General features: G+C 49.1%; 2 protein-coding genes and 1 pseudogene across 5 annotated transcripts in view; 1 reads left to right on the plus strand and 2 right to left on the minus strand.

Moving 5' to 3' along the window:
• Positions 1–14,655, plus strand: part of LOC308620770 (centrosomal protein of 78 kDa-like) — a 1,829,729-nt pseudogene that overhangs the window by 543,877 nt on the left and 1,271,197 nt on the right. The window lies entirely within an intron of this gene.
• On the minus strand, positions 143–6,227 carry LOC308620089 (BCL-6 corepressor-like; the record flags this gene model as incomplete). The annotated part of the gene is made up of 3 exons (XM_081239420.1): positions 143–152; positions 380–668; positions 6,050–6,227. The coding sequence occupies 3 exons, from the start codon at positions 6,225–6,227 to the stop codon at positions 143–145; spliced, it is 477 nt and encodes a 158-aa protein (XP_081095546.1).
• LOC308620005 (BCL-6 corepressor-like) lies at positions 6,341–10,025 on the minus strand. 3 transcript variants are annotated; one of them, XM_081239353.1, is made up of 4 exons: positions 9,639–10,025; positions 9,338–9,542; positions 7,417–7,806; positions 6,341–6,761 (listed from the first exon to the last, which is right to left on the minus strand). In XM_081239353.1, the coding sequence occupies exons 2-4, from the start codon at positions 9,338–9,340 to the stop codon at positions 6,681–6,683; spliced, it is 474 nt and encodes a 157-aa protein (XP_081095479.1). In that variant the 5' UTR covers positions 9,341–9,542; positions 9,639–10,025; the 3' UTR covers positions 6,341–6,680. The 3 variants fall into 3 exon arrangements, 2 of the variants coding, with proteins under 2 accessions (XP_081095479.1, XP_081095478.1); XR_014016287.1 differs by lacking the exon at positions 6,341–6,761 and having other exon boundaries at positions 6,930–7,980; XM_081239352.1 differs by lacking the exon at positions 6,341–6,761 and having other exon boundaries at positions 6,930–7,806.

The raw sequence follows: 14,655 nt of genomic DNA on the forward strand, positions 1-14,655 counted from the left end.
GTCAGCTCACTATAATGTGGCTCTTCTAAGTGGTTAGAGGAACTGTTTGTCATTTCCCTCTCAGGCCAGTCAGCTAATGGACAAATAACTACAAATTAAAGAAGAAGCCCCCCAGGGGGGGGGGTGGGCCGAACAAACTGTCTTACACATCACTAACAGGGGTGGGGGAGGGGAGGGGTGTGGTCACTGTGTTGGCTGGAACTTCTCACCAAGTCTCGGGAGGGGGCCTATTTGCCTTTGGCCACCTTTGGGCTCCAGCCCTGGCAACTGGCTTTGGGGGGGTGGGGGGTGGGATGGGGGTGGGGGGTGGGGAGGTGTGAGTGGCTCCCCCCAGGGATCCAGGGTGGGACTGGAACTTTCCACTGCTCCGCTCCAGGACTTCCGTAGGGTGCCCTGCGGGCCCGAAGCCAAACCGAGCTCACCTTTGGAGACCCGTCTCCGCTTGGCTTTCAGCAGAGAGTCCTCCGGGAGCACAGTGGTCTCAGTGTGGTTCCTATTGCCAGACACCTTGCGCTTTCTGTTCAGCCGGAGGGTGGGGCTGCGTGACGCGTCCGGGGCCGCCTGGTCGGCGGGGGACTCTCTGGGGGGCTCCGTGTCCATGTCCTCAGGAAGATCACTGTCTTCTGGGGCTTCGAAGGGGTCAGGTTTGCTTCCATCATAACGCTCCCCTAGGGGAGGGGAGACAACCCGGAAAGGAGGGAACAAAGGTCACCAGGAGCAAGCAGGACCCCCACGCCCAAGGCAATCTGCTACCAACAGACCACCCCCCTTTGGAGACCAGGGGCCTCACACGCCGCAAGCACAAAACCCTCAGAAAGACGTCCCAAAGGAAGGACAGCTGAACACAACCAGCAAAGAAAGCAGAAAATGAGGCGCGTAGCCCACTCACAATCCATCCTTCAAGGGTCAAGGTGAGGCATCTACACTCTCTCTCTATAGGCATGTGAGATCACTCCCTAACTGCTTAACTCTCCAAGGTGGCTTACTTTTAAAGGGGGGGTGAGTGACCTCACAGTAAGATCCAACCAATCAGGGCGGAGCTACAAATGACTATGGAAACAGCTGCTAGTAAACAAAAAAGGCTGATGTCATCAACAGACCAAATAGCCCCCAACTGCCATTTACACAGACATAGCACCAATGTTCACTTGGGTCAGCAGGGGCGAGGGTGAAGAAAAAGGGTAGGGAAAGAATGGTGGGAGGCTGGGAAGCTGGGGAGACCAAGGCAAGAGGAGCCTGGCAAAGGGAAAGGAAAGGCTTCCTGGTGCACACACAAGGGTCAAGGGCAATTTCAAAGAACTCAACCAGATTGCTACAAGTCCGTCTGTCCTCTTTCCACACCCGTGGGGGGAAAAGCATTTCACTGCCATCGAGGGGCTGCTCCTAGTTCCTGTCTAGGAAGAAGGCCCTCAGTGACACCAGTCACCCACCTGGCACGTCTCCACGCCTTCCTTCCCAGGCAACAAGCATCTAAGGACATTTCAAAGACAAGACTCCAACCCCCTTCGTGGGGGGTGGGGGGTGGGGGGGTGGCGGGCAGGGCTGAACTGCTCACACCCCAGCTCCGCCTGTGTTGCTCCTGCCCCCCTGCTCAATCTAGCATCCACTTGGGGCTTTTCCTCCAATCACCCCAGCCTAACATCACTCCTCACTTTTGCTCTAGCCAAAGAAACAGTTCAACTGCTTTGCTAGTCACATTGTTTCTAACACACAAATAATTCCATAATGATCACTGTGCTGTTAAAGAGTTCCCCGTAGATGACCCTGTGTCCATCACCGGCCGGGGGTGGGGGTGGGTGTATGAGTTTGGTATTTCATTAACACCTGAGCTAAGCTCCCACAGCCCGTTTTTCTAGATGAAATCATGGACACACCCCTCACATGCTGCTCGCATTCCTCCTCCTCTCCCTAGACCACTTCAAGTATCACTCCCACTTCTGCCCAGCCGGCTGGTCCCCTGATCAGCCTCTCTTGGGGGGCATTCCCAGCATTTAATGGCAGCCAGTTGTGGGGATGAACCTCACCCTGGCCTGGGCTAGCCTGACCTGTGTTCTCAATGGTGGAACACACTTAGCTTTTCTCCAAGGGTATCCCAAGGTGGGAGAGATCCCCATCTACTCTTGCCAGAATGGTGGAATCACCCCAACCGCGAGGGTCTCCTGTCATGGCAGCAGGAGAAACCCCAAACTCCTGGCCTGTGCTTACAGGTGATGCAGCCCAGGCTACCACAGGCCCGGTGAAGACGGCGTGCTGCAACTCTCACTCGGGCTGCTCTGTGACCCTCTTAAACACTTGCGCAGGAATGGCGCCACTTTACAACTCGGCCCCCTTCACTTGTAAAGTGCGAATGTTATTGCTAGCCTCCCTCCAGGGTGGGCTTCATAATCACGGGCCGGGCTCAGCACAGAGAAAGGCTGGAAAAATCCCTTTAACCAAAAGATGCCAAGACTTTCAGACCAGCCTGAATCTCAGGCCTGAAACGTAGGAAATTTTAAGAGGTGAGCCCTGCTGGTTACACCATTGGACTTCTCTGGTCCAATCAGCCTTCGCTAAAAGCTCCGTGGGAGGGGATCCATGGAGGAATGGAAGGGCTACCTTAAGAACCCCCATGTCCAATTTGAAAGTTTCTTTTTCCAAACTAGGTCCATCCACCCATCCCCCAACCCCGGAGCCTTTTAGGGCAAAGACCTCAATTCCCCTCAGCTAAGGCCCCCCAAGACCTTACGCTAGTGTGACCTTACCCAGGCCAGTAATAACCCTGAAGGACACCCACCCCGACTGCCCAAGATGCCCATGGCCACCAGCTATGGGGTAGAGGCTCCGTGTCACTTGGAGCTTCTCAAAGACTGTTCTAACCACGACCCACACGAGCATGACCCTTGAGGGCAAAGGAGTTGGGGAGATAAATAGATACACGGGGATCCTAACCATCAGGCTTTGCCATCATTGCTACTTTTGGCCCTTCTAAAAGTGGGAAGCCATGTGCCCTTGGTCACCCAGTCTAAGCAAGATGTGAACGTGGTCCCTGCAGCATGGTCCTATGACTCACAGCACATATATCCCAAATTCATTATGGTTGTACCATAGCATCACCTCACAGAAGCATCACCACAGCAACATTTACAAGTCACTGTGGCAGCAAAGCACCCTCACCACTGTTGAGCCATGCCCAGTGAGGCCTAAACAAGGTGAGAGGGTTCTGAGTCGCTGCAAGGCTCCCCAGGATTAAAATCCCCTTCTCTGTAGCTTAACTATAATAGCACCTCCAGTCAGGGCTAACCTTGTTCAAAGTTAAACCCGCTACACAAGGAGTGCAGGGGATCTCTGTTCCAAAGTAGTTTACAAACATGCAGGTGCTTAGCTGGAAGAGAAGTTCCCTGAGCAAAGAAGTTTCATGAAGCCCCTCAACTGAGGCTTCCTCCAGCTCCTGGCCAGGCACTGCCACTGAGCAGGTCCTCGGCCTGTCCCAGCCAAGTGGCTGGCAAGGGAGATGGTTACTCCAAGTTTGAGAAGGAAGGGACCAATGCCTCCTTGCCCCGCCCCATCTTCAAATGCCACTGAGCGTTCCTAGTGATGAACTTCCAAGTCTGAGGAACCTCCAAACTCATTTGGTGAACTTCCAAAATAAAAATTTCACTCAGCCACCCATGTGATCATAAAGAATAAATGAGTATCTCAGCCACTGTGTTTTCAAGTTAATTTCTTTTTTAAACAAGCCCCTAGCAACAAGATGCACCCGCACCAGGACAACCAGGGCCGTGCAAACAGCACCCACCACCTTAGAAGCTCCTGGGCCCTCCATGAGTAGGGGCTGCCTCAGAAGGGGGAAGGCATCTTGAAGGCATCCTGGACCATCTCTGGGACCCCTGCCCGCCCCAAATCCCCGCCCCAGCTCCCATGTGCTCACAGCTCGGCTCTCGGCCACACCGACACCCATGAGAAGGACCTGAGCCCATATCAGCTCAAGACATGATGGCCCAAGAACAAGAAGGCCCATTCATATCCAGCTGAATGGAATGAACACCTGCTGGGCCTTGGACGTGGAGGCCGCAGTAAGAACAGTGGCCCCTTCAGGTGACCTTTCTTGACCAGCTATTTACAAACCCCACGTCTCTACAAGACAGAGGGTGGGTGGGGAACCCACCTTCGTTGCCCCAACCTTTCAAACGGAGCCCCTCACCTTCCCCAACCCTTCTCCTGACCTCCCATGGTGGCCATTCATGGCTCACTGGGCCACGTCCCGGGTGCTCCAGGAAGAGACCCGTCGGTCGGTCTGAGATTGGAGGCAGGCGGTGGGGGGAGGGGGCTTTCGGAATCATCTGGGGCTCAGGCCCTGCTCCCCATCAGCCACACCGAGTTCTCGTCTCCACGCTCAGCAGGAAAGACTGGGAAGGATGCACACAAACGTCTCTGGGAAGAAGGGCGGGTGAGGCCACTGAGACGTGAAGGGCAGCGGCCACCCTGGGTTTGGCCACGTTGCTGGAGAAAAGGGCAAAAAGACTCGAGGCCGGTTACCTGCCCGCTCCCTTCCTCCAGCCTCCCTCACCGTCCACCCACAACAGGCAGATCCCCTCCTCAGAAAAGTGCATCCCCGTGAACTTGGCCGTGCCCACTTTTATCACATCTCTCTGAGAAACTTCCCCAGGAGCTGAGTTATGAGGCCACTCAGGAGGGTAAGGGTTGCGTGTCAGCTGTGAGCACAGGCAAGGAGGCAGGCCTTCTTGCTGCTTCACTCCAGGGTGGCCTGGACCCTCCGTTTTTCATTCCAATCCCGAGGGGGAGGAGCTCGGAATCGTCTACTCCAGGCACATTGAGAGCCCCATCCCTCGGGTAAGGCCGCCACTGACTAGCCCCAGAAATCCCCTTCTACGGGAGCCACGTGGGACACACCGGTCCCGCTGTGGCTTACCCAGAACCCTGGCCACAGGCCTTTCTCTGACCCCAAACATAAGCTGGGGGAGGGCAGTGCTCCAAGCAGCACAGAGAAGCACACGCTGCTGCTGACCACAATTCTCCCGAACTGCATCAGGCACCCACGACCTAAGCGTGCGGGCGAACGCCGACCCTACGACCGGGTCCAAGGGCCTGGGCCTCCCAAACGTGCCCACCACCCCCGACTGTCCCGTCTCAGGAGGATTGCACGCCCACCCTGTCCTCGACGTTCACCGAGGTGCCCTCACTCACCATCACCGGTGAGGTTTCTGGGGTCCGGAGCAGGCTGCAGGCCACAAGCACGCACACTGAAGAAAGCGGGAGAAAGACCTCCACTTGCTGCCAACGCATCTCATTCGCCCAGGAAGTCTCGAGGGCCAAGCCCGAAGTCAACCCCAGTGGGGGAGCAGCTGATGGGACCGCAGAGTGTGACTCGAGGCCAACACGAGCTTTCTCTCCAGTTCGGCCTCCAGAACAGAACACACCCGTCTGGTGAGAAGAACGGCCTCGCTGATCCCACGGCCTGGGAGCGTGGTGTCAGCTCCTCCTGACTGCAAACGAGCCTCCACAGAACACAATGATGCTCATCTCTCTGGGGCCTTCATCAGCCCTCATCGCACTTGAACGAAACCTCTGCCTCTGGAGGGAGAATCCGAGTACTCTCCACTCCCTCCCACAGGAGACTGTCACTCTGGAGGGTCTGGCTCTGGCTGCAAGTGCCATTCCACTGCTACCAAAAACCCGTGTCCGTACCTGCTACAAAACAGAACACATACCTGCTACGCCGGAGGTCCTGCACTGCCATTCCTCTGCTCTACTGTATCAGACTATGACTAACTACAGGACTAGCATTGCTCCGGAAAAAGGAGACGCGTGCCAGGGAACAGCATTTCATAGGTGCTTCACTCCTGGATGCCGCAACGCTCCAAAGGACAACCAGCCTTGCAATCCACAGCTGGGAAGGGTGGCCAGAGCAGCCCGTTCTCCGAACAGCCAGCACCCAGACGCTGGGCCGTCGGAAGCGTACTGCTTCCTCTCACCTCCCTCGGCACTGGGAGCGGAACCGCCCCGTTCCCACCGACGTGGTACCACACGCGAGCCGCCTGGGTTCACTTACATCTCTCACTGTCGTTCTGGTCGGCAATGGCCTCCTCCGGGGCGACCGACTTTGGCTTTTTGTGCTGACTTCCTTTCAGCCTTTCCCAGTCAGCGGGGCTGAATTTGCGCACCTCGGAGTCTTTGGTCGTGGGGTGGCCACCTTCTCGCTCTTTCATCTCCAACTCTGAGAAGCGCATCACTGCACGCTACAAAGAGAACGGAGATGGAAAAAAGACACACCTTACCACCAAAGCTATTTCACTGCCCTTACCTTAAAGGAAAGTATCTTCAAAGAAAAGTTTGCCCAAAACCAACCACAATTTATGATACAACTGAGATATTTTAAAATTAAACGATAAAAACGTAAGAGTGTCTATGTGTAACCAGTCACACACTCTTTCTTCGTAAAGCCATATGTATGTAGAGATATATGTGGTGTGTATGTAAAGCCATACATACACTGTGGCATACAGACAGACATTCTCTTTCGAAGGTAAATAAAACAAAACAAAAACACAACACAAAGAAAGCGAAACAAAAACACAACAGAAAAGAAAACAAATGCACAGTGAATAAAGATGACCATGGCCCACAAACTTCCCTTTGTATATTTGGAAATGAAATTTAACTCAAAAGGTTTATGGAAGATTCTAGTAATAAAAATTTGAAGAACTGACCTCACAGTAAGCAGCGGGTAGACATAAAATACTGTCCTCTTGTAATCCTTCCATCTATGTAATTAAAATGGGCACTCAATGGATCATTTAGATAACTTCAGCCATTTTTATAAGCATAAACCAATTTTTTTCTTAACATTGCAAAACAATTTGTCTTTGTGTTTTAATTAAAAGTAAAATATCTTAAGGAAATTCCTATACAACATCTATCATTCACTAGCAAGTTAAATACATACTCTATCCCTTTAAGCAAGGTTTGTGTTTTTGTTTTGTTTGTTTGTTTGTTTTTTGGGTGGAAAAAAAAATTGCACGAATCTCACAGACATGCGGCCGCTACACACCTCCACCAAGTATCACGTAAGGCATTCTAAGCAGAGCTTTTAGGTATATTTGTTAACGTACAGTAACGGCAGAGAAATCAAAGCGATTGATAGGTAAATGTCATGCAGTCTTCTAGACATCCTTCGCAATAATTAAAACTTCCGTTATCAGCATTCGAGTGGAGTTCGCTTAAAATCTACAGAATAACTTCAAGTATCCACTTACGTCCCCTTACTGGACACATTTCAAACATTTCAATTACCCTAAGCTTCATTAACCAAATCAGCCCGGTGTCCTGCCCTATCATACCCCCGGCCCCCTCCTCTTCACACATTAAAAAAACCTGACAACTGGTCAGGCTCCTGAAATTCAGGTTGGGGGGGCTCACCTGCAATGCCCGCTGCTCCCGGCCGAGCTGACTGGAGTCTCCGTACAGTCCGGTAGCGACACACTTGAACCGGTCACCCACGTAACCAGCGGAGTTGGCGATTCTCTTTGCCAGCTTAGATGGCTTCGGGTTCAGAACTTTGCCATCGGTTGATCCTGCCTCGTCAGCTCCGTCTTTCGTGTAGGTGGGGGTGACGTCCACACTCGGTGGGGCACTGCCCACGCAAAACGGTTTGGGATCCTCTTGGGTTTTCCCGAAAGTGACCGCAGAGCCGTCGCTCCCCAGGGTCGGCTCCAAGAATGGAGTCGAGACCGGCGTCGCCAGGTTCTCCTTGTTGGTTACCACTGGAACATTCTCCTTGCTTAAGCCGGAAACAGGCTGGCCCGGAGCCTGTTTGAAAGTATAGGCTTCGTGGAAGTCACTGATGCGCCCCAACTCCTCTCTCAGGGCAATGAAATCCCGGTGTGGCTGTAGGGCCACATTTTACTTTTTTATTTTTAATATATGTTCACGTTTCCATAAAGGATCCAAGGTGGCCCATAACGTAAGGACACACAATATTAGCTTTAAAAAAACATGAAAAAAAAAAAAAGGGAAATCATGATCCTGGAAATGGGTTGCATCCTTTTAACGGGTGAGAATAACAGAATGAGTGAGCCAAAGATTTGGGAAAGGATCTCACATTTCCAAATGTCCAAATCTTAAAATTGCACCAAGTGGGAATGTAGCTGTGGCAATATTAACCTGAGAGAGCTCTATGATCGTTTTCTTTACTCATCACTTGGTTGCAAGGTTATAAATGACAGGGTAAGTGAAGGAGGGCAAGTAGACAGATAAGAGTCATTTCCTGATTCTCAAAAGAAGGGGCATCACCTAGGGAAGGGGACTCCAAAACCCTACAGGAATCGTCTGGATATACTAAAGTTTCTAGGTGGCAAAAGTATCTCATTTGACCCTAGGAGCCAAATGGAACTTAGAAAAGTAGTGAAAAGCTACTCAACTGAATGCAAGTCATATGACTAGGAGCATGTCAGTGAAAAGTTCAAGGGAAGATGCTGTGGAAGAGCAGTTCACCTTGTGGTTGAGCATCCTCAGAGCGTGCAATGCGAGGTGCAGTACCTGCTCTGTCTCACAGGGACCCTCCAACCTCCAAACGCATCTCTCCTGGGAAACTGAATTCAAAGAGTCAATTTAAAAAAAAGAGAGGGCTTCCCTGGTGGCGCAGTGGTTGAGAGTCCGCCTGCCGATGCAAGGGACACGGGTTCGTGCCCCGGTCCGGGAAGATTCCACATGCCGCGGAGCGGCTGGGCCTGTGAACCATGGGCGAGCCTGCGCGTCCGGAGCCTGTGCTCCGCAATGGGAGAGGCCACAACAGTGAGCGGCCCGCGTACCACAAAAAATAAATTAATTAATTAATTAATTTTAAAAAGATAAAAGTCTCTAGTAGAGAAATTTTATCAGAGCCTAGTATTAAGAGCTGTAGAGCCACAAGTTTCCCACGATACAGCCTTAGCAGAGGCTGTTAAGGCAGTGACAGAAAATTTGTACCAAGGGAAATAGCAGAAGAGTTTGCCTACAATTCACGAAAAGGATCCCTGCACTTGGCCTGAAGGAAATCAGCAAAATTTGTAACAGCTTGTGTATTTGTATGCGGGATTGAGAATGAATTTCATTTTTTAATTTCTCTGAATTATCACATAAGATTCAGAAGATGCTCTCTCTGCCTAGAAGCCACCCCACTGGGATAACTATGCCTACGGAGTGCCTTTGCCTATGACTCCTACTTGCTAACAGACTGGCAGCCTGGCCCCAGGGCCTGGTCGCTGCTCCCAGTGCAATGGTGGATATGGTGTCAACGGTTGCAAAATCAAAGCCCCTTACATCCTCTCCATGCCTCTGTCCCACCCCCAACCCCACTCACCATTGATGTTCAGGAAGGGGAAGGTGTCCTGGATGGGAACGTGGTGCTGTGACTGGTCCAGCTCATCTTCCTCATCTTCTTCATCCACACCATTATCTTTCTCATCCCAAGGAGCAGATCCAGTGGATCCTACCCGAGAAACACACACACACACACACACAAAGGTCAAAAGTGAGGCGCTCACGTTGCACTGTCATCCCTGCAGCTGACCCACTGTTCAAGCTAGGCACTGCCAGCACAGAGGTTCCTTGGGTTCAGTGTGCACCCTCAATGCCAAAGAGTGGGAACCAAGGGTGTTCACCCCACTCCCAGCTCCTCCTACGGAGCCCCAGTGCAAGCTCTCATCCCCTCCCCTATCCAGGAGCTGCAGACCCTACTCCCTTCTCCTAGAAATCTTTTAATTCCTACTCTAAACCCCTTTCTACACATTCGCATCCCTTCTAAGGACCCAAGGAGCACGGCTTCTCTCCTTTATAAGCTTACTGTGAAGACAGACCCTTCCCTCATGGCAGAGCCTCACTAGATTCACTGGAGGTCAAGTCTAAATTATCTGGCTCTTAGTCGGAACTGGCTAAACATTGAGTAAATATAGGGATCAGGTGGTATTCTCCTAGGAAAAAATACCATACAAATTAAATGATCACTTACCCATCATTTATAAAGAGAACTTAATAGCCTTCATAATGTCATGGCAATTGATTCTTAGAACAGCCTTTGAAATACGCAGGAAAGATGAGAACCCAGATTTTATAGTGGAAGAAGCTGAGGCTCAAAACGTTGAATGACTTGATTCAATGTCCCACAAGTAGTGAAATGGAAAGACCGAGGTTTATAACTCAGACCTTCTAAGTTTTCAGCCCTCCTTCTTCTAAAGTACCTGGCCTCTCTTCTCAGTGTTGAGTCCCAAGAGAAGTTATTTTTTATAGAACTCAATACCCCCTCTTCTTTCTAATGCTTTACTGTTCCACTGGGTGGGCAGGAAGACTGTGCTGAGTTTATATCTTTTGTTCTCTGGGTTCTTTCTAGGGACAGCATTTCTTGCTTTATTTACCAGTCTTCAACTTTGTAAGCGAGGCGACTTTCAAGTCGACTATCGCTTTAAGTGTCCAGCCCGGAACCTGGCACACTGTCCACCTTCTCCCCAGCAGCTGGGGCCTCACCTGGGTTAATGATAGAGCCCTGGGGCTGGGGGATGTCACACACTTGATATATCTTCACTGGGTTCATGGGCACCTCCTTGGTGCCGTCGTACATCAGGTTGAATTCCCTGCTCTTGTTGAGCGCACAGCGGAGCTGGGCCTTCCATTTAGCTGGGTCGGGGTCGTCCACCCCTTCCTGGTACTTCCCCTGTCTCCACAGCCCAGGCCTGAGGGATAGGAAACTGCAGTGAGTGCCTGCTTGTTGCCCAGAAACACTGGAAAGTGTGCCCGCCCTCCCTCGTACAGACACAGATACACACAGCCCTGCCTGACCGCCCCATCACCCCAACTCCAATTTACAGAGACTGCAGCAGAAAACACCATGTTGGGGACCAGGCAAGGCAGGGCCTGAGAGAAACTAAGCCAAATGCAAATACAGTATTTTAAAAAGAGGAGCCTCGGGCTTCCCTGGTGGCACAGTGGTTGAGAGTCCGCCTGTCGATGCAGGGGACAAGGGTTCGTGCCCCGGTCTGGGAAGATCCCACATGCCGCGGAGCAACTGGGTCCGTGAGCCAGGTCCACTGAGCCTGCACGTCCGGAGCCTGTGCTCCGCAACGGGAGAGGCACACATACCGAAAAAAAAAAAAAAAAAAAAAAAAGAGGAGCCTCATCTCAAGTGCTTGTGCCAGCATCATCTGTCAAGACTACAATGGCCTTAATGAAGGGTTGAAAATAAAGAAAAATCTGGAACAAGTATACACCAAAATACTAATGGCAACTTTTGGATAGCAAGACTTCAGGTAATTTTGTTTTGTTTGGCTTGCCTTATTTGTTTTTCACATGAATTGCTTATATAATAAGAAGAGAAAGGGAGGTGGCGTATGATATGAAGAATTTAGGCTTGCAGTTCCCTCTCCCTTCAGTCTTTAACCTGATGCACAAATAACTGTTGAAACCAAGTACCTTTAGGAGTAGCAGCCCATAGGAGGGCAGGAAGCACGCTCTGGGGGTTCAGCTGGCCTCAGTGCGAGGCTGAGGGCCTCAAGTCCTAATAAACTCACACCACCTGCCTTTCCCTGCTTCCTCAAACTCCCACATTGGGAACATTTTGCTGGGAACACCAGTGGCTGGTGGCCTGGGCCAAAACCAGTGTGGCCCCGCCTCTCTGGTTTTCAATTTCCAGGTCTAACAGGCATCTATGTGTCTGTTCACGGGATATCAGCCCTCCCCCACTGTTAACGTATCTCAGATGTCTACACTTTCTTCAGGGCTGTGACGTATGTGCTGGTGCAGAAAAGGGGGATGTCTTTTGCAGAGGACTCAAGATCAAGAGAACGAGATGGACCGGCCAGACTGCTCCCACTTGATGTTAGGAAGATAAGGTGGCCATGTAGTTAGAATTCTGCAGGGGAACATAGCCTATAGAGTCTATGGGTTTGCGGATCCACAACTTTTATTTTTTCAGTAATGCCAACCAAGCTCGTAAGAGACTGACATATAATCCAGAATGCCAGTCTACTCGTTTTCAAAGGGGGATAAAGCTGGTCAGTGACCAGCATGGTTAAGTCCAATAACCTGGACATAACCATGTATGATCTCAACCAGTAACTCCTGTATCTGGTTTCTAATGACAATTCCAAGAACATAAGACCCACTCAACCTTTAAATCCAAATTTTCAGATGACTCCAAAGCTAAATGGAAATGATTTGATATTGAACTCTAAATCTGCATTATCTAGACTACCTCTTACCCAGTTGGGTAACCCAGAAGCGACAGTAAGAGGCTCCTGCTTTCCCAAAAATCACAGGGCGTGAAAATGAAAAGCACTGGAAAGGCAAGACCCCCAGTGAATTCGCAAAGCTGCTTTTGTGTCTTTTTCTTTTTGACCTTGAAGCCAAGAGAAATTCTAAAAATACAAATGTATTAATTTTTAAAACTTGACTTTACTGAATATTGTTCAGATCCCCAAGCCTACAAAAATAATTTTATTTTTTTAAAAATGCTCCCTCTTCAGACTATACTACAAAGCTACAGTAATCAAGACAGTGTGGTACTGGCACAAAAACAGAAAGATAGATCAATGGAACAGGATAGAAAGCCCAGAGGTAAACCCACGCACATATGCTCAACTTATTTTTGATAAAGGAGGCAGGAATGTACAGTGGAGAAAGGAAAGCCTCTTCAATAAGTGGTGCTGGGAAAACTGGACAGGGACATGTAGAAGTATGAGATTAGATCATTCCCTAACACCATACACAAAAATAAGCTCAAAATGGATTAAAGACCTAAATATAAGGCCAGAAACTATCAAACTCTTAGAGGAAAACATAGGCAGAACACTCTATGACATAAATCAGAGCAAGATCCTTTTGGACCCACCTCCTAGAGAAATGGAAATAAAAACAAAGATAAACAAAAGGGACCTAATGAAACTTAAAAGCTTTTGCACAGCAAAGGAAACCATAAACAAGACCAAAAGACAACCCTCAGAATGGGAGAAAATATTTGCAAATGAAGCAACTGACAAAGGATTAATCTCCAAAATTTATAAACAGCTCATGCAGCTCAATAGCAAAAAAACAAACAACCCAATCCAAAAATGGGCAGAAGACTTAAATAGGCATTTCTCCAAAGAAGATATAAAGACTGCCAACGAACACATGAAAGAATGCTCAACATCATTAATCATTAGAGAAATGCAAATCAAAACTACAATGAGATATCATCTCACACCAGTCAGAATGGCCATCATCAAGAAATCTAGAAACAATAAATGCTGGAGAGGGTGTGGAGAAAAGGGAACACTCTTGCACTGCTGGTGGGAATGTGAATTGGTACAGCCACTATGGAGAACAGTATGGAGGTTCCTTAAAAAACTAAAAATAGAACTACCATATGACCCAGCAATCCCACTACTAGGCATATACCCTGAGAAAACCATAATTCAAAAAGAGACATGTACCAAAATGTTCATTGCAGCTCTATTCACAATAGCCCGCAGATGGAAACAACCTAAGTGTCCATCATCGGATGAATGGATAAAGAAGATGTGGCACATATATACAACAGAATATTACTCAGCCATAAAAAGAAACGAAACTGAGCTATTTTTAATGAGGTGGATAGACCTAGAGTCTGTCATACAGTGTGAAGTAAGTCAGAAAGACAAAGACAAATACCGTATGCTAACACATATATACGGAATTAAAAAAAAATAAAAATGTCATGAAGAACCTAGGGGTAAAACGGGAATAAAGACACAGACCTACTTGAGAATGGACTTGAGGATATGGGGAGGGGGAAGGGTAAGCTGTGACAAAGCGAAAGAGAGGCATGGACATATATACACTACCAAACGTAAGGTAGATAGATAGTGGGAAGCAGCCGCAGAGCACAGGGAGATCAGCTCGGTGCTTTGTGACCGCCTGGAGGGGTGGGATGGGGAGGGTGGGAGGGAGGGAGATGCATGAGGGAAGGGATGTGGGAACAGATGTATATGTATAACTGATTCACTTTGTTATAAAGCAGAAACTAATAAAAAATAAATGAATAAATAAATAAATAAATAAAATACAAAAAATACAAAAATAAAAATGCTCCCTGCCTCAAAGGAGTTTACAATCCCTTAAAGGAGACAGATGAGTCAATAGATCAGAAATATAGATACTATGTGAACACCAGTAAAACTGCCTAATCCATAAAGAGTCGGGGGGTAGGTATGGTTGGCCAAGTTTATCAGAATTTATGATTCTAGGGCTGAATCTTGAACATGGGTAGAAATTAACCAGGTGAGAAGCGTGGGTCAAGATACTCTAAGCAGAAGAAGCTTTATGGGCAAAGGCAGAGGCTGAAAAGCACAGTGCTTAGGGGACCTACAAGCAGTTCAGCTTGCGTGGAGGCAGCATGAGATGCAAGTCTGGGCTTGTAAGTAGGAACCATGCCAAGGAGTTTGGACCTGATTCTTAGAACACTGAGAACCACTGAGAGATTTAAGCAGGTTGTGATGTGATCAGATTTAAGTTTTAGAAAGAACCCTCTAGCTGCAGGACTGAAAAGGGTTTGAAGGGAGGCAAGGCATGAAGATAATACATAGTCTCTATATAATCCATATAATAGTGTCACTAGGGTCTGAACTAAGGAGGTGGCAGTGGGATAGAGGATACAGGTAACGAAGGAGC

The sequence above is a fragment of the Mesoplodon bidens genome (genome assembly GCF_964165515.1).
Source record: "Mesoplodon bidens genome assembly, chromosome: 7".
Lineage (NCBI taxonomy): Eukaryota > Metazoa > Chordata > Mammalia > Artiodactyla > Ziphiidae > Mesoplodon > Mesoplodon bidens.